The sequence below is a fragment of the Peromyscus leucopus genome, chromosome 4, assembly GCF_004664715.2.
Source record: "Peromyscus leucopus breed LL Stock chromosome 4, UCI_PerLeu_2.1, whole genome shotgun sequence".
NCBI classification, from domain to species: domain Eukaryota; kingdom Metazoa; phylum Chordata; class Mammalia; order Rodentia; family Cricetidae; genus Peromyscus; species Peromyscus leucopus.
The window spans coordinates 2,568,472-2,595,842 of NC_051066.1; the positions used below are offsets into that span (position 1 = coordinate 2,568,472).

The window sequence follows — 27,371 nt, forward strand, 5'->3', positions numbered from 1 at the left end:
AAGAAGAAATAAAGAAAGAAATTAAAGACTTCCTAGAGAACAATGAAAATGAATATACCACATACCCAAACTTATGGGACACTATGAAAGCAGTGGTAAGAGGAAAATTCATAGCTCTAAATGCCCACATAAAGAAGTTGGTGAAATCTCATACCAATGACTTAACAGCACACCAGAAAGCTCTAGAACAAGAAGAAGCAAAGTCACCAGTAGGAATAGGTGCCAGGAAATAATCAAATTGAGAGCTGAAATCAATAAAATAGAAACAAAGAGAACAATACAATGAATCAATGAAACAAAGAGTTGGTTCTTTGAGAATATCAACAAGATAGACAAGCCCTTATCCAGACTATTCAAAAGGCAGAGAGAGAGAGAGAGCATCCAAATTAACAAAATCAGGAAGGAAATAGGAGACATAACAACTAACACTGAGAAAATCCAGAAAATCATCAAGTCATACTTCAAAAACCTCTACTCCACAAAACTGGAAAATCTAAAAGAAATGGATAATTTTCTGGATAGGTACCACATACCTAAGTTAAATCAAGAACAGATAAACTATTTAAATAGTTCAATAACACCTAAGGAAATAAAATCAGTCATTAAAAGTCTCCCAACCAAAAAAAGCCCAGGATCAGATGGTTTCAGCGTAGAATTCTACCAGATCTTCAAAGAAGATTTAATACCAATACTCTTTAAATTGTTCCACACAATAGAAACAGAAGGAACATTACCAAACTCCTTCTATGAGGCTAAAATTACCCTGATTCCGAAGCCAAACAAAATGCAACAAAGAAAGAGAACTACAGACCAATCTCCCTCATGAACATTGATGCAAAAATACTCAATAAAATACTGGCAAACAGACTCCAAGAACACATCAAAACAATTATCCACCATGATCAAGTAGGCCTCATCCCAGGGATGCAAGGGTGGTTCAACATCCGAAAGTCTGTCAATGTAATACACCATATAAACAAACTGAAAGAAAAAAAAAAAAAAAACCATGATCATCTCACTAGATGCCAAAAAGGTATTTGACAAAATCCAACACCCCTTCATGATAAAGGTCTTGGAGTGATCAGGAATACATACCTAAACATAATAAAGGCAATTTACAGCAAGCCAACAGCCAACATCAAATTAAATGGAGAGAAACTCAAAGCAATTCCACTAAAATCAGGAACAAGGCAAGGCTGTCCGCTCTCCCCATACTTATTCAATATAGTACTTGAAGTTCTAGCCAGAGCAATAAGACAACATAAGGAGATCAAGGGGATACAAATTGGAAAGGAAGAAGTCGAGCTTTTGCTATTTGCAGATGACATGATAGTATACATAAGTGACCCCAAAGATTCAACCAAGGAACTCATACAGCTTATAAGCACCTCCAGGAAGTAGCATGATACAAGATTAACTCAAAAAAATCAGTAGCCCCCCTATATACAATTGACAAACAGGCTGAGAGGAAATCAGAGATATACTCTTTACAATAGCCACAAATAATATAAAATACCTTGGGGTAACTCTAACTAAGCAAGCAAAGGACCTATATGACAAGAACTTTAAGTCCCTGAAAAAAGAAATTGAAGAAGATGTCAGAAAATGAAAAGATCTCCCATGCTCTTGGATAAGCAGGATTAACATAGTAAAAATGGCAATCTTACCAAAAGCAATCTACAGATAAAATGCAATCCCCATCAAAATCCCAACACAATTCTTCACAGACCTGGAAAGAACAATACTCAACTTCATATGGAAAAACAAAAAACCAAGGATAGCCAAAAGAATTCTGTACAATAAAACAACCTCTGGAGGCATCACGATCCCTGACTTACTATAGTAATAAAAACAGCTTGGTACTGGCATAAAAACCAACATGTGGACCATTAGAATGGAATTGAAGACCCTGACATTAATCCGTACAACTATGAACATATAATTTTTGACAAAGAAGCCAAAACTGTACAATGGAAAAAAGAAAGCATCTTCAACAAATGGTGCTGGCATAACTGGATGTCAACATGTAGAAGGCTGCAAATAGATCCATATCTGTCACCATGCACAAAACTTAAGTCTAAGTGGATCAAAAACTCAACATAAATCCAGTTACTCTGAACCTGCTAGAAGAGAAAGTAGGAAGTAGTCTTGAATGCATTGGCACCAGAGATCACTTCCTAAATATAACACCAGTAGCACAGACACTGTGAGAAACAATCAATCAATGGGACCTCTTGAAACTGAGAAGCTTTTTTAGAGCAAAGGACATGGTCAACAGGACAAAGTGACAGCCTACAGAATGGGAAAAGATCTTCACCAACCCCACATCTGACAGAGGGCTTATATCCAGAATATATAAAGAACTCAAGAAATTAGACATCAAAATGCCCAACAGTCCAATTAAGAAGTAGGCTATAGAACTAAACAGAGAATTCTCAAGAGAGGAAGCTCAAATGGTTAAAAGACATTTAGGGAATTGCTCAACATCCCTAATCATCAGGGAAATGCAAGTCAAAATGATTCTGAGATACCACCTTACACCCGTCAGAATGGCTAAGATCAAAAACACTGAAGACAGCCTATGCTGGATAGAATGTGGAGCAAGGGGAACACTCCTACACTGTTCGTGGGAACACAAACTTGTACAGCCACTTTGGAAATCAATATGGCCCTTTCTTAGAAAATTGGAAATCAATCTCCCCCAAAACCCAGCTATACCACTCTTGGGCATATACCCAAAGAATGCTCAATCTCAGCTATGTTCATAGCATCATTATTTTTAATAGCCAGATCGTGGAAAGAACCTAGATGCCCTTCAACTGAAGAATGGATAGATAAAATGTGGTACATATACACAATGGAGTACTACTCAGAAGAGAAAAACAATGACATCATGAGGTTTGCAGCAAATGGATGGAACTAGAAAAAAATCATCCTGAGTGAGGTAACCCAGACTCAGAAAGACAAGCATGGTATGTACTCACTCATAAGTGGATACTAGATGTAAAGTAAAGGATATCAGACTGCAACTCACAACTCCAGGGAGGCTACCTAGTAAAGAGAACCCTAAGAAAGATACAGGGATCTCCCAGTGACAGAGAAATGGATGAGATCTACATGAGCAAACTGGACATGAAGGGGTGGGTAACGAAGGGCAAGGGTCGGGGGGAAAGAGAGCTTAGGGGAGCGTGAGATCTCAGTTGGATCAAGAACAGAGAGGGAGAACAAGAAAAGAGAGACCATGATGAATGAAGACCCCATGGGAATAGGAAGAAGCAAAGTGCTAGAGAGGTCCCCAGAAATCCACAAAGATACCTCCACAATAGACTACTGGCAATGGTGGAGAGAAAGCCCAAACTGACTTATTCTGGTGACCAGATAGCCGAACACCATAACTGCCATGATAGAACTCTCATCCAGTGACTGATGGAAGCAGATGCAGAGATCCATGGCCAGGCCCCAGGTAGAGCTCCAGGAGTCCAATCGGCAAGAGAGAGGAGGAATTGTATGAGTAAGAGATATTGAGACCATGATTGGAAAAAGCACAGGGACAAATAGCCAAACTAGTGGAAACACATGAACTATGAACCAATAGCTGAGGAGCCCCATGGAACTGGAGCAGGCCCTCTGGATAAGTGAGACAGTCGATTAGCTTGAACTATTTAGGAGGCCCCCAGGCAGTAGGACTGGGACCTGTCCTTGGTGCATGAGCTGGCTTTTTGGAACCTAGGGCCTATGCTGGGACACTTTGCTCAGCCTAGGTGAAGGGAGCATGGGACTGGACCTGTCTCAACTGAATCTACCAGACTGAGCTGAATCCCCAGGGGAGTCCTTGCCTTGGAGGAGGTGGGAATTGGGGATGGATTGGGTGAGGGGGGTGGGAGGAGGGAGGACAGGGGAATCTGTGGCTGATATGTAAAATTAAATTAAGTATAATATTAAAAAATAAATGTTAAAAATAGAAAAAAAAGATTTCACTGTCAATGAAATAAATACATAGGACACAAGCTAAACGGGGCAGAATGCCGGATTTACCACGAAGAAGTAAAACAATGATCTCCAGACCTTATCCCATGGATACTTTTTCTGTCATGAGGCTGACATGTTTAAGAACCAATTATTTCCCATGAGTGACTTTCGTATGTTATCTGCCATCTCAAAAAGATAGTCATACCTATCTCCCACACAGAATTTGGTACTTTTGATGGCTTCAGAGATCTAGTATCTTGAAACATAAGGGACTTACTGTATAGAGAAGTAACTGAGTTGACATTCCAGATCTATAGAACAACATTTGACACAAAGCATCTCTGCAATAGGCACCTACCATTTCCAAACAGAGGTAACTTGTGAGCTGGATTCAGAAAGGGTTTGTGGCATTCCCTAGATACAACAGGAGGCAAAGGATACAAAATTGGAATTTTCTTATTTAAAAAAAAAAAATCCAGATTATCTGGCTTTCCTCGAAAAATCAGAATGCTGTCATAAAGGAAATGACCAGCTGGTCAATCCCCTGTGCTTCCAGCTGCCAATAGCTTTAGTTTTTCCACCCATAAATTCAATGGCCTTTTCCCCACCAAGCTGCCTGTATACATTTGAGCTTGCTGTTCTGATAAACAAGTGAATAATAAAATAGATGCAGTTCTCACAGAGTTCTACCTACTGAATAAGGTGCCTTTTATCTCCAGAGAGGCACACAGCCAGAGAAACCTAGAAAAGCTTGTTGGGGTCTAAGAACCACTCTGGCTACTGTGAGCATAGTCAGCGGAGTGTAGGATCATTCAGGAGCTCACAGAAATCAAAGAAGCTCAGTCTTACCCCAGACTTCCTCAACTGAGCCTACATTCAAAATGGATCTCAAGTGTACATTTGAAGTCTGAGGAGCTCTGTTTACATATCACAGCCATCCCGGGGGTAGATGAGGTTGTTGACCATGCTGAAGTTGTAGAAAGGGCTGCTGAAGGGGCTACTCTGGTCCCCACTGCTGCTGCCAGGGAACGGGCTGTAGTAGGAAGAAGACAGCTAGTTACTTCCACCCACAGTGCTCAGCTGCACGGAGTCTGGAGAGCTGTCTGGGGTGGAGGTGTTGGGGAATGTGGGGGAGGGCAGCTGGGTGCTTTCACTTCCGACGGAAGTTTCCATTGTCGAACATTTTTTCACAGTTTGGATCTAGAGTCAAGTAATTACCTTTTCCTGGGTCGTCCTCGTCGCAGGGCACCTTCTTGAAGCAGTCATTGAGTGATAGGTTGTGCAACGAACTGGTAGATGTGGCTGAGGGTGAGCTTGCGCTCAGGAGCGCTCTGGATGGCCATGGCGATGAGCGCCCAGTAGGAGTAGGGCGGCTGTACCGTCTTCATCATGGCTGGCCGTCGACGGACAGCCCAGCTCGCCCGGAACTGCCAAGGCGGCACAGGAGCAGCAGCCGAGGGCTGCGCGAAGTCCCGCTGGGTACCCACGAGGGTGCCTGGAGCGGCTAGGGGGCTGCAGGATTGGCCCCGGAGCTGCTCTGGCGGCCGGCGCCGCCGGAGGGCCCAGGTAGCCTGCAGCGGAGGCCGGGCCGCCCATGCCGGCCGGTTGAGCACAGGTAGGGTAGGGCACCCTGGAGGTCGAGGGCGGCGGCGGGCTGTGTGCACTAAGCTTTCCCGCCAGTACAGGGCCATGTGGGCTTTTGGGCGAATGGGACTGGCCTAGGCGCTTTGGAGAGAGCATCCCTTGGAGGACCAACCTAAAGGCCCTCCCGGCCTTGGCTGTGATTACTGACCTGGAGCGCTGAGGAGCCGGCAATAACGGCAATAATGTTTTTTGTTGTTGTTGTTGTTTTTTTTTTTTGTAATGAAGAGGAAATTACTACTTGGGAGAACAAAAGGCATAGAAATAGAAAAATGGTGGTCAACCGATGCTAGTTACAGAGGAAATAGGTTCTATTGCTAAATAGTGTGATAAAGACAGTGATAATATACTGTATATACAGTATATATATACATATATATATTTTTTCCTTTTATTTTAGTTTACAATACCATTCAGATCTACATATCAGGCACGGATTCCCTTGTTCTCCCCCCTCCTGCCCCCCCTTCTCCCCAGCCCATCCCCCATTCCCACCTCCTCCAGGGCAAAGCCTCCCTGGAGGACTGAGATCAACCTGGTAGACTGGTAGACTCAGTCCAGGCAGGTCCAGTCCCCTCCTCCCAGACTGAGCCAAGTGTCCCTACATAAGCCCCAGGTTTCAAACAGCCAACTCATGCAATGAGCCCAGGACCTGGTACCACTGCCTAGATGCCTCCCAAACAGATCAAGCCAATCAACTGTCTCACCTATTCAGAGGGCCTGATCCAGTTGGAGGCCCCTCAGCCTTTGGTTCATAGTTCATGTGTTTCCATTCGTTTGGCTATTTGTCTCTGTGCTTTATCCAACCTTGGTTTCAACAATTCTCGCTCATATAAACCCTCCTCACAGGAGAGATTTTGAGTATTTTTCACCTCAAAGAAATAATAAGCGTTCGAGGAACCACACTTCCTCTGATTTGAGCACCTCAAATTGTATGTATTTATTCAAACATTACTTGGAACCCTGCAAATGGCTACTGTTTTATGTGTTTGATAAGTAATAAAGGAATTAAAAACAAAAAATGGGGCTAGAGAGATGGATCAGTAGTTAAGAGCACTGCCTGCTCTTCCAGAGACCCAAATTGCATTTCCAGCCCCCACAGAACAGTTCACAACCATTTCTAACTCCAATTCCAAGGGGACCCAATGTCTCTTCTGATCAGGCATGTGTGTCATGTACTTACATGCAGGGAAGCAAGGCACTCCTATGCATAAAACAATTTTTTTTTTTTTTACAAAAAGCTATACTTCCATTTCGAAGTCTATTATAAAATTAAATATAAAAATAAAACCGTAACCTTACAGAGGACACTTATTGCTACCATGAGAAAGAGAAAAGTCTTTGTTATAAGAGGTTATAAATTATCTAAGAAAAAGGAGCAAAAACCTGGATCATAGGAGGATTTTAAATGTCTATAAAACATGAATACTAGGCAAAGAGAAAATGTACAGGTGTGTTCAAAAAATATTCCCCCAAGACTTTGAAGACTGACAATTATACAGGAAGAAAACTACTCTGGCTGAAAAATGCAGACTGCAAAAAGAAGCCTTATCAAGAGGTGCCAACTGCAGCAATTCAGAAATGGAAAGACAGACAGGTGGGAGTGAGAGGCCTATGTAAGTCAGGAAAGATCACCCCATTATTGTGAACACACCTCCTGCCGAGGAACCTCATGCTCCTTTCATATTCCGATTCCTCAGACTGTAGATAAAGGGATTCAGCATGGGTGTGACCACAGTGTACATCACAGCCACAATGACATCCGTATTATTAGTGTTACTGGAGGAGGGGAAAAATATAATCCAATAATAGCTCTATAGTACAAAGAAACTACACAGAGGTGAGAGCCTCATGTGGACAAAGCTTTGCCAATTCCCTTAATGGAGGAAATTCTTAGGATGGTGGCCCCAATGTGGCCATAAGACACCAGAATGCATATCAATGGCACAGTTATGATCACCACTCCCACCACAGTGAAGAAAACCAACTCCTTGATGGTGATGTCTGAGCTAGACAGCTTAAGCAGGGCAGAGACATCACAGAAGAAGTGGGGCAGAGTATTGTTCCCACAGAAAGAGAGGCAGACAAGCAGGAGGGTGTGCACAGGGTACAGGCAGAGGACAAGACCCAGGACACAACTACCAGCAGGATACAGAGGCTCTGACTCATGATGGTGGTGTAGTGCAGAGGGTGGCAGATGGCCACATACCTGTCATAGGCCATGGAGGTGAGAAGGAAGCTGTCAAGATCTGCAAAAGATAAGAAAAAATACACCTGGGAAACACACCCAGCATATGAGATGGACTGACTGTGTGCCAGAATATTCATGAGCATCTTGGGAGCTGTGACTGATAAGAAAGAGATATCCGTGAAGGCCAAGTGGCTGAGGAAGAAGTACATGGGGGTGTGGAGGGGAGAGTCCAGCCTGATGAACAGGATGATGAGCAGGTTCCCCAGCACTGTGCCAGGAAGAGGGTCCTCTGGCCAGATGGGGAGCCCCAGGAGGATAAAATCAGATGTGACACTCTGATTATATATTCCTTTTCTCTTTTTCTGGAAATGAAAATGAAATAGAAGTGGGAAAAGGAACTGTCTACAGCAAAAACTCTATCATTTTTGAGCCAGTTAGTTTGTTCTTTTCATCCCAAACCAGCAGCTTTTGGCACTACTAACAAGGTAGTGATGATCGCTCAAGGGACACCAACCCAACATCTGATAGAGAATCCGGGAAGCACTGTTTTGGGAGTTCATGGTATAAATCTGAGATTAGGTAATTAGAATGTATGGCCAAGTGAGTAAGAAGTAAATTTTAAAAAGTAGATGTTCTGCAACCATCTGTCCACCTTAAGCATGCCTCAAAACCACGCATTAGCCAATGCCTCATTTTCAAGAGTTGGACCAAGATGAATGGACCCACACTGGATTCTTTTGATACTTTACCATATGAGGAATTAGAGATCTAGTGGAGAGTGCATGAATGTCTGTGTAAGAGGCTTGGGGAATGAACCTAAAATATTGACTGACATCATATGTAATATGTCGCCAGTTCTTTACAAATATGGTTTCACATTCAGTCATTTCAGAATTCCTTTATCCTTCATGGAAAGCATAAGGAAAGACTGTTTTTCTTTCAAACTCCTTTGTGGTGTATTTCCTCAACTCAGTCATACCATTCTTTTTCAAGTCCTTAGAAATTCTTGGGCTTTCTAGTCAAATACAGGATCTGTGAGGAAATGGAGTAAGTACTTGATATATTTATATCATAACAGAAACATTGCTTCTTTTTATTATTTCTAATCTAATTGTTTATGATGGTGTTTTTAACTGATATTTTTTCTAATTCATATTTCTAGCATTTTTTTTATATTTCTCAATGATAACTTCTTTGTTTATCCTCCATGCCTTTTGGTCTTAGTATGAAAATGGTCTCAATGTAATAAAGTGAACATTAAAAAGTGTCAATTTAAAAGTAGAATTCAGAGCTACAAGATTGCTCACTGAGTAAAGGCACCTGCTCTCTGTCAATCTACATGGGATCCTATCCCCTGGACTCACATGGTAGAAGTGAGAAGTGACTCTCACAAGTTGTCCTATGACCTCTACATGCATGTCATCATGGCATTCATGCACACACAGAGACACACACAAACACACACACATATGTGCATGCACACACACTGAATATATGTAATAAAAATAATTGTAAGAATAAACAAATCCATATTTAATTATCTGCAAAAACTTACTCAATTTGAATGCTTTGTTTGAGGGCTACAATGTCTTATATTATGGCTCACCATTCATTTTTGGAGATAAAATTTATATTGCTCTACAAATTTTCGTACCTTGAATGAATAAAATCTCCTTTAGAATTTCTACTTTTTCAACCTAATACATTAATTTTTAATGTGATACCTTTACCTGGGTTGTACATACAGTTGTTCTACCCACTACCATCTTAACAAACATTTTATTATAATGAAAATACTAATTAGTTCTCTTTTAAACATTTATGTATGTTTTATGAATCCCTAGAAACGGACTCAAAAGGAGTATAGTCTCATGATATTATCAATTACAGAGGCTAAAGTGTCGAGAACATTGAACTCTAAATGTTCTTTAGAAAGGAGTCCTAATACACAAGCCTGCCTTTTTAAAACTATGCAGATGGGCACTCCAGTTCAGGGTCTGGTGACAGTGGGGTCAGGGCACATGAAGAACAGACAGTTTGCTCTTATGTGCAGCCTGGACAGGTATCAGGTTGCAGGATTACTGAGAAACTAGATTATAGAAGTCTTTTCCAGTTTACTAGAACATTCTAGTTCCAGTCTCAGGGCAGTAGGAACTATTGGTGTACCCAAGACAGTACTTAACAAAATAAGAAACCACATTTCTAAATGATCTGCTGCCTGCTGATGTGAGAGCAAATTATAAAGCAGTATTGTCCACCGGAATCCACAGTTGCTTCAATAATCTAGACAACACCCACTTATGCTTGGATTGTGGCAGTAAAAAATGAGTGAAATTGAAGGAATGTGGGGTAAATTTGGAAGAATACCCACCAAAACTTACTGAGAGATAAAGACAAGCAAAAAAAAAAAAAAATTCCCCACTCTCTTTTCAAGAAGTAGATACAGAATCAGCTTGAATGAAATTATTTTATGTAGATTTGGTTTTATGCTATCATTTCAAAACTTGGATTGCCTGTTCGAGACAAATTTCCACCTGGAGTTATTGGCATACTATATTAGACATAGAATTCACAGTTAATAACACACTGTGGTTATATACAAACACACAGACACTTCAATAATTGCTCAACATATATCTCTATACCTGCTTTCAAATGATGTCTTAGGTGATGAGAACAGATACTTTCAATTAAAAAATGGTAAAATTCTTCCATTTGTTTCAAGATAACATAGAGGTTGGTAAAACAAATGGAATCTCTAAGGACTCCATATCACACTTCAGCAGGCAACAGAATTATAAACTCACAGCCAAGCAAGATAGATATATCAATGTACTTTGGGTCAGAACAACTGAAAATTGGCATGAATTATAATTTTTTAAATCTTCAAGAGGACCCAGGGGGCAATACACCCATACTCAGCTCAAATTAGAGAAAGTGGGACATAATTGCTTAATTGCCTGGGTCCCCTCTGGGAGTGGAGCTGCCTGGTGAAGAAGACATAGGGTTTGCCTTTGGAGAACTCACACACTATTAATGACAAAATAACCATCAGGAATTTAGTGACTCATGAAGAATTTTGCTTTTCTGGTTCCCTCAAGGAAAATGTAATTCAGAGTACATAATGAACCAAACTGAAGGTTAAGAGTGATAACCAAAGTCTCTTAATTTTACACTTAATTGCATTTTGTGATGGGGGGAGTATACATGTGGGAGTGGGAGTAAGTACATACAATGCACATACATGTGTATGGAGGCCAGAGTTCAATGTAGGGATGTCTTCCTCAGCTGCTTCCTCAGCATTTTTTTTTTTTTTTGAGACAGGTCTCTCATTGAAACTGGAGCTTACTGGCTAGATTGGTTGGTCAGCTAGCCCAAGAGACACTGTCTCTGCCTCCCCAGTGCTGGGACTATAGGCAAACACTACCATGCTCAGTAGTTGTTTTTAAGTATTAATTCTTGATAATTTTATATACTGTATCTTTAGTCCTCTCCCCATTTTATCCCAGATTCACCCCCTTATTTCATACCCACACAACTTTATGTCCTCAATTTTTTTAAGCCCCTCATGTCTAATTGGTGTGGCTATATACTCTTAGGTGTGTGACCATCCACTGGAGTGTTGAATCTACCAGGGGACACATCCTTGAAGAAAACAAATCTTCTGGAAGCTATCAATTCCTAACAGCTCCAAGTGAGACTTCACGCTCACACCCACCTCAGTGCTGGGTTGTGTCTGGCTTCAGTTTCTATAGGTCTTGTGCATGATGCCGCAACCACTGTCAGTTTGTATGTAATTGCCCTATTGTGTCCATAAGAACCAGAGACTGTGGATGAACACAAGCAAGCTGGTTTTTATGTGTATGTGCATATGTGTATATATGTTTACCATGTATATGCAGGGGCACACAGAGGTCAGAAAAGGGCATTGGATCCCTTGCTCCAGAGTTAGAGGATGTTGTAAGACACCATGTGGGTGCTGGGAACTAAATCTGGGTCCTCTGTAAGAGAATCAAGTGCTCTTAACCACTGAGAAATCTTTCCAGGCCCAAATTAAATTTCTGATGTTTTAACTTTTTTCACGTTAAAGTAAACACAGAGGAGTTCGGAGGTCTACAGCTGGGGAAAGTTTCTGAAATTTGGCCTCGATGATGGAAATATTCAGGCTCACTGATCCATCTGGCTACCAACACCCAAATTTTTGTTACTATTATTACTCTTCTATTTGTGGATTTTGTCTCTTAAAAATCATTTATAGAATATAATCAGGTGAGTGAAATTAAATAGGTGCTTCTTATCCTTAATCAGAAGCATGAGAAACTTTTAAGAAAAGTGGTAGACAGTTTTAAATTCCTTTAGTGGAGGAGCTTCTGAGCAGAGGGATGTTGTTTCACAGAGGCAGATATGCTTTCCTAGAAACCATGCTTTACTGTAGACCCATGGCTCCCAGCCTTCCCAACCCTTAACACAGTTCCTCATGTTGTGGTGACCACCAATCATAAAGTTATTTTGTTGCTAATTCATAACTGCAATTTTGCTAGTTATGAATAGTAATGTAAATATCTGACATGCAAGATACCTGATATGAAACCTCCAAAAGGGCCATGACCCACAGGTTGAGAACTGCTGTTGTAGATTGTCATTATCAATCAGTGACAAGAGTGTTTAACGTCTAAAGAAAAAATAAAACATCTCAGATTTTACAGAGCCCAGTGCTGAACTAATTTTGAGTGTTCTAATAGAGACAGAGAGGAACCAGGTCTCATAAGTGTTCACTAACAAGGCTCTGGGGAATATTATTCCCTGACTTCTTGGGTCTATAGACATTTAAAGTAGATTTGTTCACCCTCTTCTAGGGATTATCCTGATGAAACAGCAGCTCTGTCTCTATCAAGTCAGGCTTCAAACTGAAAATATAACACACTTCAAAATTCCTCAAAACCTTGTCCAGGCAGAACCAGAAGATTTGTCTCAGGTCATCACAAGTTTTTAGCAAAGAGACTCATCTTTCTGGATTTCTCTCTCCAAGCAGATGACTGTCTATGACTATCTAAAACTATCTATGACTGCTCCACTTCCCATCCAGATATGACCTCGACTTGTCTTTGCAATCTTTTGCTCATTTCTTAGACTCCTCCTCATCTAGAACCTTGATATATTTTTCTCCAAGCTTCTATTCCTTCTACACAGTTTTTCATCTTCATTGAATAGCTTGACTTTTGCCTTGGTCTTTTTGCTGTTTGTATTTAATATTCTTTATTCAGATCCCCAATCCTAGTCAATCCCATTAAAAACCTTTTCAGGAAGATTATGAGTCTTTCTTCCTAAATAAATACTTTTTCATGGCTTTCTTGACAGTGAACATGGTGGCAGTGAGCACAGGAACTCGACTGAAACTGTCATAGATGAAGAGGCAGTGGTGGTAAGTAAAGGGACTTGATTGATTTAAATGACAGAAAGTGAACCAATTTATGGAAATACTTCATGGTTGTTTCAAAGATATGTTGAGATTTCTGAGGACAAGACTCCAAGAAGGATGATAAAGCTTTCTAAGGAAAAGTAAAACCAAGAAATAGAGCAGAAGATGCTAATACAAAGTACTGAGGAGAATAACAAAAAGATGGAATGTGAAAACTTGGCACCACAGGGCTCAGTTGGTGAGGGAAGCTGCTGTCAAGCCTGTTGATCTGAGTTCAATTCCTAGAATCCAAATGGTGGAAGGAGAAAACTGACTCCCCTAAGTTGTCCTCTTGCCTCTACACAGACACAGACACAAGCACACACACACACACACACACACACACACACACACACGCACACACACACTAAATGTTTTAAATGACTTTAAAGCAGAGATATTTGGGTTTATTTAAAGGAGTTTGGAGAACTTACTCCTGTGAACTATTTATTGCCATAGCAATAAACTGATTGATACGTTTTTCGCTGGCATAGGTAGTACAAGACTTGTTCTCTAAAATAACATGCAGGGCCTGGGAAATGCTCGTTGGAAATAAAGACAGGACCTGGAAGTCAAGGAATCCTGGACTTACCTGCCAACCGGTATTCCTCTTTGTCTAAGAAATTAAAAATCCACTGAGTCCTAGAAGAGTCTTTCCCTTCAAAACATGTTATTTGAATGTACTCAGTCACCAGAGTCTTTGTAAGGCATCACCAAGTCAGAAACAAAATTGTTTGTGGCTCTTTCTTACTAACTCTCATCAAAGTTGTGACATTTTGAGATGTGTTAGTCAATTCAGTTAGTGTAAGTTTCAGAGGTTCACATATAAGTAATCATTTTCAGATTCTCCTCTCTGAAAAGTTTGAAATTTTGACTTTGAAATCTAAACACTACTTCAGGAAATTCCTTGGTCTGCAGATAGGCTTATGTTTAGGTGTGAACTCTGATTAATGAAAAACATTTACAAGAAGGTGATACTGTTGACAGAAAACCCAAGGACTTGATATTTTTCATCCAGAGAAATGGTCAAAAGTAGAGAGAAGAAATCACTCCACTGCCTTTACTATGAAATGGGTTATCATGAAGGTTTGGTAAAGGCAACATTTTTGCATGTTTTGGGACAATCTCACAAAAGAATGTATAATTTGGCTCACATTAACATAGCCATAAAGATATCCTAGTGTGATAGTAGAGCTGGTAGCACCTGATGAGCCTATTCTAAGCTGGGTATTTGGGAAGCCAATGATGCCTAGACACTTACTGGGAGAGATCTCCTTGTATCACAAACTGAACAGAGGGAAGGAAAGTGGAAAATATGGAATTCTTTAGGAGGAAAGAATAAAAGGAAGTAAGACCTAGTAGCAGGAAACATCAGGACTGGGGAGTAGTGAACTTAAATACAGACTTGGGTATTGGAAGGCTTAGAAGCCAGTGCCAGCAGCTAAGACTCAATCCTACATTCTGACTATCTTTTCTGACCCCCAGATGCTTTAGGCTCATGGAAAACCACTCCAGCATCTCAGAGTTTTTCCTGCAAGGAATATCAGGGTTTCCAGAACAACAAAAGCTACTCTATGGGCTTTTCCTATGTATGTATCTTGTCACCTTGACTGGGAATGTGCTCATCATCCTGGCCATTGGCTCTGACCCACATCTCCACACTCCTATGTACTTCTTTTTGGCCAATCTGTCATTTGCTGACATGGGTTTAATATCCTCTACAGTGACGAAGATGCTATTTAATGTTCAGACTCAGCACCACACCATCTCCTACACTGGTTGTCTCATCCAGATGTATTTCTTCCTGATGTTTGGTGATCTGGACAGCTTCTTCCTGGCTGTGATGGCCTATGACCGTTATGTGGCCATCTGCCGCCCTCTCCATTATTCCACAATCATGAGTGCCCGATTCTGTGTGCTGATGCTTGCCCTGTGCTGGGTCCTCACCAACGTAGTTGCCCTGACTCACACTCTACTCATGGCTCGACTGTCCTTCTGTGTTGTTGGGGAAATAGCCCACTTTTTCTGTGACATTACTCCTGTCCTAAAGCTATCATGCTCTGACACTCATGTCAATGAGCTAATGGTTTTTGCCTTAGGAGGCACAGTACTCATGGTCCCCTTTGTAAGTATTGTCATCTCCTATGTCCACATTGTATTTGCTGTCCTTAGGGTTAGAACCCCTGGTGGGGGTACAAAGGCTTTTTCTACCTGTAGTTCCCACCTCTGTGTGGTCTGTGTTTTCTATGGGACGCTCTTCAGTGCCTACTTGTGCCCCACCTCTGTAGTCTCAGTAGAAAAGGACATTGCAGCTGCTGCAGTGTATACAGTGGTGACTCCCATGTTGAACCCCTTTATCTACAGCCTAAGGAACAAGGACATGAAGGGGGCCCTGAAGAGACTCCTCTGTAGTAGGAGAATTTTCTCTTCCTAAATATAATGAGAGTAATGTATAATGAAGAGACATGTCTATGTTAAACAAGTTTCTTTTAATTTGGGGTTGGACACATTAGCCATGAGATTGTCTAATTAATTAGCCTCAATGGATTTTAGTCTTCCCGTCTATAAAATAAAGATTATAGAAAATACATTATTTATTTATTTCCTTGCTTATTTGTTTATTCTTTTCTCCATCCTGTCTTCTTATTTGAGATAGGTCTTTGATATACAACCCAGGCTAACTATACATTTGCTGTGTAGCCTGAGTTGGTCTTTAACTCACAGTTCTCCTACTTCAATCTCCTGGGTGCTAGGTTTGCAGTCATTAACATCAACACCCAGTTCAATTGTCTCTATTTTTTTTTTTTTGAGACAGGGTTTCTCTGTGTAGTTTTGCACCTTTCCTGGAACTCACTTTGTAGACCAGGCTGGCCTCAAACTCACAGAGATCTTCCTGCCTCTGCCTCCCGAGTGCTGAGATTAAACGTGCACCATCACTACCTGACCAATTGTCTTTATTTAATGAGAGTGTTGGAAGATTGAGTAAAATGAGCTAGGAAATGCATTAGATGCAACAGCAAATATAGTAGACACCCAACAACTGATAGCTATTGGTGAGATGGATGTCACTCTTCATATGTACCGTAACCCAGAAGTAATAAACTGTTCTCTGAGATCCATTTGTTCCACAAGTATTCACAGAGTATTTTCTATGTGCCTAAAGCTAAGCAAAAACCCCTACTCTAGTGACATTTCATTCTTGATGCATTTGTCTTCTTCATAGGAATAAGTGGAAGTTAAGAGAAAATAAAGGATAGATGTTACATTCCGGGAAGTTTAGAATAAGTAAAAAAAAAAAAATCCCATTACTATGAACTCAGCACTTAGATTTCTGTGCTGGCTAAATGACTTTCCACAGCTTGCAAAGGTTTCTCCAGGAATGTTGTTAGACTTCTTCACAACACTTCTGCCCATTGCTGCTCAGGAATATTCAGTGTTGAGGCTGCAAAGATGGTTCAGTAGATAGAGCACTTGTTGCTCTTGCAGTGGACCTAGGTTCAATTCCCAGCACCTAGGTCAGGCAGCTCACAACCACCTGCAACTCCAGCCCCAGGAGATCCAACACCCTCTTCTGGCTTCCATGGACACATGCATGCATATGTGTATGTTCACACATAGACACACATGTATATAAATAAAAAATTTAAAAAGAGAAAAAGAAAAAACACTCCTTAAAAAAAAAACAAAAAAGATGTTCAACTCTGGCAGCCTTCTAGAGACCACTAAATGAGAATATTAAAACCTCTTTACTTATTTGATTGCAAATTTGTCTTCAAGTCTAAACCTGAATCAGAATCTTAGCTTTAGAGAGAGAAAATGAGATGTGTAAAGGTGCTTTAGCTTCTCCCCTTCAAGAATCACACAAGTGTTAACATTTTAGAGTAAGTACCATCAAATTGGATTCTTCTATTTGGCTTGACCATTGTCTACCATCTACCTAAACAACCAATCCAGGTAGGTGAGCAGAGTGTATGTTCACTTTGGCTTGACCATTGTCTACCATCTACCTAAACAACCAAGCCAACTAAGGGAGCAGAGTTCACTTTGGCTTCCCCAATATTACTTCAGCAGTAAGGGTGTAGGTCAGCTCAGCATATAAATGACCACCAAGGGATATGATTACTTGTCCCCAATCAACTGTCTACAATCTTAGATTCTACCCAGTCAAGCTAGTTACCATTGTACTAAAAATTCTAAATATTTTTCTTTCTTGATATATAATTTTTACCCTTGGCTCTAAAGTTTAAACTTCTACCTCTTTAAAGTCACCCATTATAATGTGTTGTTGGTACTTCAGTAATTTACACTGAAGTAAGGATTACTGTTAAGTCTTTGCACTTCAGCAGTACAATGGGATTTTCACTGGGATCAGAGGTGAGTGATGAGCAGTCTATTTGTGTATCTTGACTACTTAAGGTACCTACTTTTTATTTGTTTAGAACCCACATAGAAAAAGCAGGTCATCTTTAACTCATTACCCCAATTCCTTAAGGTTATTAAACATAATCAAAATTATTCCAGCTATCTAGATTTCTATTCTTCCTTACATATTTGTTTATAAAGCAAAAAATCAAGAACATGGCACTGCTTCCCTTCATTACTATTACCAGTCTGGCATGCTTCCATATTATGCTCTTTCCATCCTCATATCATGATATTCATCCAGGCACTTATTGTCTGTTACCCAATGTACAATGACCAATCTATTGTCAAATTATCTGCAGTGGTTACCCAAGTACCTAACCTACTTAATATGGCATCTTGTGTCCTGCATAATAAAATACTTACCTGCTTGTCCAGATTCATATGTGATGCTCTCTTGACTCTCACACAGGTGTGCTTTAGCAACACAAACCCTTTTTAAATTTCCTTGAACTTAGCATGCTACTGTATCAACCCTGGTTTAGTCTATCACTTCCATCTAGATTGTCCTTTGTCCCATTGTATGTTAATTCTGCACATCCTTCAAAACTCAGTTGAAAGCTTTCTTCCCCATAATGTTTTTGCTGGAACCTAGTCAGCATTTCCTATGTCCTCTCTTGTGCTACATCATGTAATTATGTCATTGAGCTAGGCCTCAGTTTCCTTAATTATAAAATACATGTAATAGTCTGTACTGTATAGGATTGTTAGGAGGATCAAAAGAGATAACACAGATAGGAGGCACTGTTAACACATGGCCTGTCATACAGAATCATGTAAAAAACAATGACCATTTCATTATTTTATAGTAAGGCATTTTTGGTACTCTTTCATATTTCATTCTGTCTCTACATAGCTAGAATGCAAGCTAGAGGTATGTCCTTTTCTTGTTCTATATGAGCAGAGTGAGGCGCATTGCCTGCCATAGGGTAGGTATTGTACTAAATGCTAACTGACAGGATCTATAAAATAAGGAAAGTAACACTCTAATTTTTCATACTTAGTGATAAGTACATTAATTTTATGTATATGTGTGATAACCTTGCTTCATTTACAGCCTCTTTATTTCAAATTACATATATACATATATAACATATATGTGTGTGGAACCAGTTAGGATTGAGTTTGCAGGCAACATGACCCAATTCCTGTAGTTTAATCGGGGAAATGATCAGGAGGTTTTCCTTGTCACTGTTCTCAGAGCCAAGAAGCCTCAAGTCCTGAAATGGAATAGCTGAACTCATAACAGAGTTTCCTGGGTTAGAGAAGATACAATAGATTTCTTCTCCTGATCCACCCTCATTAAAACCAATTTCTTAAAATAAGAAGAGCATTAGATTGGAGGTAAAGTAAGGAAATAATATAGATTTTAAATGCCCCATTCTTTGAACTTTCTACACTATTGTCGACATCCTCTAACAATTCTTATGAACAAAGGTATTTCTAGGAAATCAGAAGAGTGATTAAATTACTCTAATAATTGTAATTTTCAAATCCAGAGGCAAAATAGATGGACAACAATAACAATTTTCACTTTTTACACTAAAGAGATGCAAGGAAAAAAGAGAATAAGTACACCAGAATGCCATTTAAGTAATCAAATATTTACTATGCGCTCCAAAATGCGACCACAATTGGGGTTGTAGTATTGGGAGATATGTGAATACATAAGTTTATTATGAGCATATGAAATGATGTCATTAAGTTGAGATTGCTGCCCTGTTGAAGAGCTTCTTCAGAGCCTCTTTCACATCTCGGTTCCTTATGCTATAAATGAAGGGGTTCAGCAATGGAGTGACCACTGTGTACATTACAGAAGCAGCTATGTCTTTGTCACTGGAAGAGCTGGATGAAGGTATAAGATAAAGTCCAATAATTGCACCATAATACAGAGATACCACAGAGAGGTGGGAACCACATGTGGACAAGGATTTGCAGATCCCTTTGGTAGATGAGATTTTCAGGATGGTGGTCCCAATTCGGCCATAAGAGATTAAGATGCATATTAGTGGCAGAGTAATGACTGCCATGCCTGCTGTGAAAATGACCAGCTCATTGGGGGAGATGTCTGAGCATGAGAGCTGCAGCAAGGCATTGAGGTCACAGAAGAAATGAGAAATGGTGTTGTTGGCACAGAAGGACAGCCAGGCCAGTAGGAGGGTGTGAGAGAGAGCACTAACACAGGAAACGATCCAGGATATAGCTACCAGTGAGATACACAGCTCTTCCCTCATGATGGTGGTGTAGTGGAGGGGATGGCAGATGGCCACATACCGATCATATGCCATTGAAGTGAGAAGAAAATTGTCCAAATCAGTGAATAATATAAAAAAATACATCTGTGCTATACAATCTGCATAGGGAATGGATGGATCCTGAGTTTGCATGTTCCTTAGCATCTTGGGTACAGTGACAGATGAGAAAGAGATGTCCGTGAATGCCAGGTTACTGAGGAAGAAGTACATGGGGGTGTGGAGGCGAGAGTCCAGCCTGATGAGCAGGATGATGAGCAGGTTCCCTAGCACTGTGGTCAAGTACATGGCCAGGAATAGGGCATAGTATGTGCCTTGATCCTCTGGCTGGATGGGGAGCCCCAGGAGGATGAACTCAGACACAGTGCTCTGGTTCTCCCTCCTCATGTTATTCTTCTCTTTGCTGTGAACAGAAAGATATTGAAGAATGAGAGAACAAACAGGCATTGATTTACAGCAGGGAAGTAAAAATATGATTCCTTTTTATGGGTGAATATTAGTATTAGTCATTAAAGTGGGTTGCACTTTATGCTGATATTAGTCATTTTAAAGTGGGTTGCACATGAAATGAGAGAATTTGCCAACAAAGAAGAGAGTTTTATAAAGTGGCATTATTGGCATTCATCAGGATCTGGGACAAGGCAAATGGGACCATGTAATGACTTTCAACTACACAGTCAGGAAGAACCTCCACTGTTTTAGGAGATGAATTTGCACCTTCAGATTGCAGTGTGAAGTTTTGAAATGTTACTTAATTAACATTAATTGTTAAAGTATAAGGTAGATATTTCAGTCTTCAGTTACAAAGACTTAACAAAATTGGCTCAAAAATAAATTTCTGGGGATGTATCACTTTGATAAATCACTCGTTCTGCATACATGAGGACCTGGGTTCAAGCCCAGCACTGCAAAAACAGACATCCACTGCAAAAAAATAAACTTGGTGAGAAAACAAACATATCTGTTTATTATGATATTAAGGGGAAATGTTGCTGATAAGTATACATTTATTGACAGTTATCACACTTATCAGGACATTTTAGATAATTTTCTGATCTCCTCCTGATTCAATGATCTCTTTTGATGCCATGAAAATACATAATCCAATACAGAAAGAGAGTTTTGTTTGTTTGCTGTTCTCTTTTGTCCTTTGCAGCTTTCTCATTTAGGGCTCCAGCATCTGGACCTCTGAGTTATACTGATTAGCCCTGTCAGAGCTCCAGGGCCCCTAGTCACTAGTATCAGGTATCTAAAAATTCTGATTGTCATCTTCCCCTAGAAATACTCTAAAGCATAAGTTACAAATGAGGTAAGAATGTAGGAAAGAGAGTCTTGATTTTTTTTAAAGTTCATTTTAAGCCCAAATCAATGTGTGTGCCTACTACACATGTGCAGAGTGAGCAAGCTGAGCTATCAGGGTTTGCTGTAGTTCTCAGTCACAGCAAAAGCTAGAAGAGCATGTGAGCTTAGAGGTCTCTGACAGTTACTGTTCTCCTTTCTCCCATACTCCCTTCCCACATCAGCACACCATGTTCCTTTGGCCCTTACCAAAAAGTAGCCAAACAACATTAGTGGGAATCCTGAGTGGACAGGAAGGCAAGGCCACCCGGCCCAGGCCCTCGGGCTGTCACTGTTCACAAGTGTTTTGAGGCTGTGTGGTGCTGGGGTCTGAAGCATGAAGCACTGTAGCTGAGTGCAGCATGGTGTGTTGAGACTAGCATCACAGAGGAAAAGAAAATAAGAAGAATGTGCACAGACTTGGCTAGTTTATCACAGCAGTGTGATGTGTACACAACTGTTAAAATTTGTGGAGGGGTCATTTTTAGTTTTTCACTATCATTTTTAATTCACTTACAAAAGCAGGTTTCCTTATGACATTTTCATTACAGTCCATTTTGACTGACCTCTCACATCCTCCCTATCTCCTGGCTCCTTATACCTGACTAAACCATTCAATTCCCAGTATTATTCCCCTTCCACTTTCTAAAAATTAATAAATATTTAAACAAGTATTTAAAGTATAAAGGAACATGTTTTGATAAATGTGAAATGACTAACTTAAAAACTGAGAAACTAAATATAATATGCAATTAAAACATCAGTTAAAAGGAAAGCTTGACATGAAATATTCCGAACATTAATAATAGGTTGGTAGTTGATTGCTTATGATCACTATTTTCTTTTATCTTTAAAAAATATCATTTTCCAGAATATGTTCAAAATATATTGTATGAAATTCTCCGAGAATAAGTAAAAACAGAAGAATCATTTGCCACTTTTCTCTGTAAGTGTTTTTTATTTTTATTACCTAAAGATAATTTCTTCATTCTAAAAAAAATTGCTAGAGCACTTATATGGGTAGGATTCCTAAAGGTAAGAGGTCTTTCTAGTGACTGGCTGTTCTGCTTCTCTGATCTTTCAGCTTTCACCCTTATATCTGGCTCCAGGTTTTTATTGTTAAGACCAATTAGAGTTCATGCTACATCAAATTACCAATGGATTCTTACAAGAAGCTGGGAAATGAGGACTCTGTTGAGTAAGTTGAACTTTCTAACTAAACATATTCTCCAAATATACTTTGACTGCCATCTAAAATGAAGTCTAAAATGAAGAGAAAGTTTACCCTAGACTGGTTATTCACTGTCTACTCTAAATAAGCACACATCATTATACCTAAAAATGTGAATTGTAGACAAATTTCTAAACAGCCTTAGTAAATAAGAAACACGGAGCCAAATACAGGGGTAACAGTCAAAGAGATCAGAGAATTTAGCGAAGAGCCACTGACTACCCTTTAGCTTACCACCAAGTCGTAGTTTACCACATGAGAGAGCTTCTTTCTGCCTGACCTGCGTTTTTAATTGCTTTCCTGTTCTGCCTTCTCATTGGCTCTAAGCCCAGCCACATGACTTCCTTGTCACTGCCTGTCTATACAGACCTCCAGGTCTCTATGGTTGGTACTGGGATTAAAGGCTCATGTCACCATGCTTGGCTGTGTCCTTGACCAACAGAGACTCTGCATGCCATGTGATCAGATTAAGGGCATGGGCTACCACTGCCTGACTTCTGTTCCTGGCTCGCTATGACCTCTGATCTCCAGGCAAACTTTATTTATTAACATACAAATAAAATCACATTTCAGCACAATTAAAATGTCACCACAGTGAATGATGATATCAGATCCCCAGATGGGATTTCAGGGTATGCTGCTAGTCTGTGTAGTCAACTATCTCAGTCTCTCTTCTTCAATTCCTAAACCTTTGGGGCAAAATACAAAGGAGTTATTGGCCAGTGATGATTGCTACATTGCTAGGAACTAAGAATAAAAAGTTACTTCAGCAAGAGCACAGAGAATTGCTGAGCAACTAGACAGACAGACAGACAGACAGACAGACAGACACACACACACACACACACACACACACACACACACACACACACACACACACACCTCCACTACAGTCCTGTTCTGAAATTCATGCTCAGGCTACCCAGCTCTCAGGAACTTCTTAGCTCATCTCTGGGAGATCCAGTGCATCCTCATGGTCTAAACCCCTCATTGACAGCAAACAAAAAAGTCGCAAACCTGTATCTTAATCTTCCAAATTCAGGAACACAGGTGTGAAGACTCCAGTCTGTACTGAAGAGAAAAGACCCAATGGGATAGGGAATCAAGCTTTCAGCTAGAGAAAGCCATTGAAGATGTATTGACTCCCCCCAGGACAGATGCCCTAGGGCAGCCATCCCTAAAGTTTGATAAGTACCCAGGGAACTTATTAGCTAGTCTACCTTTACAGATGTTTAATCATGAGATTTGAGATTGGGTCCTTCTCAGGCACATGTTTCTAAGGTCAGACTTTGAGAAAACACTGTCCTTAGGAAGAATGCCAGCTTGCCTGTGAATGTGAACCCAAGGGGAGGTGGGGAGACCCTCTCAGCCAGTCAGATTTCCCATGGCTAGGTCATACTTAGGGAATTTTTTCCAAAATGGAAATTCGTTGCTTAGAAAATTAATTTCCTTTTATACCAAAAATCTAGATAATATAGACATTGGAACAACCTTTCCAATGTTGATTCACTAATCCTGCTAAATATTTTTTATTAATAAGCAAATATGTTTAAATAAGTGGAGTTTATTTTATAGCTCTGTCTTTTATAATAATTTAATGTGGTTATGTTTATATATCCGTGCCTTTATATATCATTACATTTAAAAGCTGAAAATGGTAAAACGCCAGTCTGATACTCTCATGTATTTCAGGAGAGAAAGTGGAATGCATATGTCCTGGAGACGATAGAAACAGTTTTGGTTGCAAACCCTTTATGCTGTTGTAAAGAATGAGTGTGAAAGAATATTATGTATGGAGTGGGGATCGACAGACAGTTTTCCAGTGTTAACAGAAAGGTAGTAACTATTTTAGGCCTTTTGAGCCAGATGCTCTTCATGAAACTACCTCAGTTCTACTACTGTAACTTGCTGTCAGTCATTGAAATCACGTGAATGAGTACATCTGTATTCCAATAAGCTTATTGTTCTTTCCACTCATCAATAGCCAGGGTTAATCATGCCTCCATTCTTGCTCATTATGAATTAGTTTGGTATTTTCTAAAACTTCTTTAAGGGGATTATAACAAATAAATTATTTTTCAACTGACTCATTTTATATGTTTTTCCATGACACTGTATGTATTATTAATTTTTTACTTTTATCACTAATTTAAAAAGCATGGGTATATTAAAAATTATTGTTGAAACTAAAAAAAGTTAAAGTATTAATTTATTTATCTCTTTTTGAATTAACCAAAGATTCAGCATAAAACTTTCTTAGAGACTGTATGAGGCCTTAAAATCACCTGTTTTGCTAACTGCCTGAATAATGCTACTTTAATATCTCTAAAATGATCAGCATTTTTGAAATTAGAGATGGCTCTGCAAGTAAAAGAACTTGAAATGCAAGTCTGATGGTCTGAGTTCAATCCCCAGATTCTACGATGAGTGTAGAGAACCAACTCACTAGAGTTATCCTCTGATCTCCACAAGTCACCATGGCAGGTGCACACCTGGGGACACACACACACACACACACACACACACACACACACACACACACACACCAATCTACCAATCAATCTAGAATAAAAATGAATCATGTTGAGTTTTAATAAATATGTAAATAACTAGGTTTTTATGAAATTTTCAAACATAACTTGATTTGTTGATCCCTTCCTCACCTTAAGTATCCTCTCCCCATGCTTTGTACCTGTCTATCACAATATCTTCCTTTATATTTTCATGTCACATATTTTATTACTCTCCTACTTTCCTCAAAACTTTCTTAAAATTTCCTTATCTTGTGGCCCCCTTTCTAGTTTATTACCCATAACCAGACTCATACCTATATATGTGCATGCACACACACACACACACACACACACAAACACACACACATACACACACACAGAGGAGAGAGACAGAGACAGAGAGACAGAAAGAACCATGTAGGCGTTCCCTGGTCATATGGAATTTGTAGGTGGGTTTAGGTACCCCCCAGCTGAGGAGGAGGCTGAGGGTGGGAGCCACCCAGGCCTTTGGAATTTGCCCTGCGTGAGCGCCAGATATTGATGAAATTATTAAGGCCACTCCACGTAGTTTAAAGGGAGGTTTATTAGTGGTATAACTTACAAATGAAGGGATAGGTAGGTAGCAGGGTCTGGGAAAGGTGTGTCACAGTCTGGCAGTGTACTCTGGAGAACTCTGTTCAGTCTACCTCCACCGTCCAGGGTCCAGGAACAGAGAGAGCATGGCACATCTGGATCTCTGGTCTTCAGGGCCCTCTCTTGGTCCCACCTTGTAGGCGTGACAGTTACTGAAGCCTCAATGGGGGTTGGAACTTCCAGATCAAAGCTGGAATGGCTACCCACTACAGCGAGCCACAGAAGAATATATTATAGAGATTCTCCTGTGTATTAAAGCTATACTTTGACTGCCAAAGGTCTGTCAAAAGGCAAGCCATTTATTATGAATATTTGGTGATATCCAGCTCTTAATATTTCAGCTGTCTTCTACTATGAAATTCTTGCGTGCCCAAATATTTTCAGACCTGCCCTACTTCTAGGTAACTAATTCCCCCACTGAGCCTAGGAGACGAGCTGGCTGGAGACACATAGCTTTGCTTCTTGTGCAAATGAAGCTCAGACTGTCCTCCTGCCTCCAGGCCTAGACTCTCCAGAGCAGCTGACTGAGAACAAAAGAGGTTTTCACATATCAAGGTAGAAGGTAGAACAACATTCCTGAGGAGGCAAAGAACCAAGTGGCCAGTAAAAGAAAGGGCAGGCATTTTCTGTAGAGCAGACATAATGGCATGGCGAGAGAGAAGAGAGGAAGACAGAGGTTTCATAGAGGGTAAGCAGATCTTGGGTAGAGTTTTCTGAGAGCCAGGAGTAGAGAGTGGTAGAGATGGAAAACAAGGAAACAGAGGGCGAAGATGAGGTTAGAAGCATAAGAGCTTAGTTGTTAGCAGGACTGAGAGGGAACTGGACAGAACTGAATCTATGTAGACAGGATTTCATCCCAGATAAATAAAGTAGACAGACAAAGAACTTGGTATATCTAGATTTATTATTGTCCTGAATATCTGATGGAGCTGTCGCTATGAAGATAGAATTTTGTCTTAGAGGAATAAAGATAACAGACATAAAAGCAAAATATATGTAGATTTTCCCCCTCAGATATCCCATGTCAGACATAGCGAGATCCCCAGTGAAAAGAATGATAAGCGGCACTGGTGGCTGCACTGGTTACCGGCAGAAAGGTCACGATCAGAACCCCATTACTTAGCAGCGGAGAGCTTTATTAGGGGAAAGGGGGGCAGAAACAAAAGGACCAGGCCTGGGAAAGAACACCTGCAGAGGGCAGAGAGAAAGATGTGGGGGAGAGAGAGCAGAGAGAGAGGGTGGGGTCTGTGTCTGACCTTTTTAAGGCACAGATGGTGGCCATGCCATGCATACATGATCACCAGTGCACACTGATGATGTCTGACTCAAGACCCTTTGCTTAACTCCATGAACTGTGCATGTGCAGTCATGTAGCTGGAGTGAGGGCAGAATTCTAACATTCCAGACTTTTTGCTTATTATAAAAAAGCAAGTGAATAGGAATAGGGGCGCCATTTCTCTCAGAAAAACTGCTTCCAGTTGCCTTGGTGGGTGTCTTGAGGGTAGGCGTCCTGGAGTGGTGGGCTGTCCTGCTACCTCGGAGGGAGCCGTTCATCCCTATTCGCTTGGCACTCTGGCTGCTTTTGTGTCTGACAGGACGCTGTGAGACAGAGAAAACTTAGGAAAAAGAGTCATTATTATTTTTATTTTCTTTGGAGTGTTCTGAGACCAGGGGAGTTTGTGTTTGGCACTTATCTGAAGTAGATCCGACCTGTCCAGATGGA

At 40.3% G+C, this 27,371-nt stretch overlaps 2 protein-coding genes and 2 pseudogenes across 2 annotated transcripts; 1 reads left to right on the forward strand and 3 right to left on the reverse strand.

The window, feature by feature from the left end:
- Positions 1-5,119: 5,119 nt before the first annotated feature.
- Positions 5,120-5,709, reverse strand: LOC114686035 (annotated as a pseudogene).
- A 1,571-nt stretch (positions 5,710-7,280) lies between these two features.
- LOC114686036 lies at positions 7,281-8,361 on the reverse strand (annotated as a pseudogene).
- Positions 8,362-14,757: 6,396 nt separating this feature from the next.
- LOC114686044 (olfactory receptor 1N1-like) lies at positions 14,758-15,693 on the forward strand. Its single transcript, XM_028860692.1, has one exon. It carries the CDS (start codon positions 14,758-14,760, stop codon positions 15,691-15,693), a length of 936 nt encoding a protein of 311 aa, XP_028716525.1.
- A 3,665-nt stretch (positions 15,694-19,358) lies between these two features.
- On the reverse strand, positions 19,359-20,320 carry LOC114686037 (olfactory receptor 1J4-like). Its single transcript, XM_028860686.2, has one exon. It carries the CDS (start codon positions 20,318-20,320, stop codon positions 19,382-19,384), a length of 939 nt encoding a protein of 312 aa, XP_028716519.1. The 3' UTR covers positions 19,359-19,381.
- Between the last annotated feature and the right edge of the window lie 7,051 nt (positions 20,321-27,371).

Bases quoted from the DNA above. Each gene is read 5' to 3' on its own strand.
- LOC114686037 (XM_028860686.2), bottom strand. From the start codon at position 20,320: ATGAGGAGGGAGAACCAGAGCACTGTGTCTGAGTTCATCCTCCTGGGG.
- LOC114686044 (XM_028860692.1), top strand. From the start codon at position 14,758: ATGGAAAACCACTCCAGCATCTCAGAGTTTTTCCTGCAAGGAATATCA.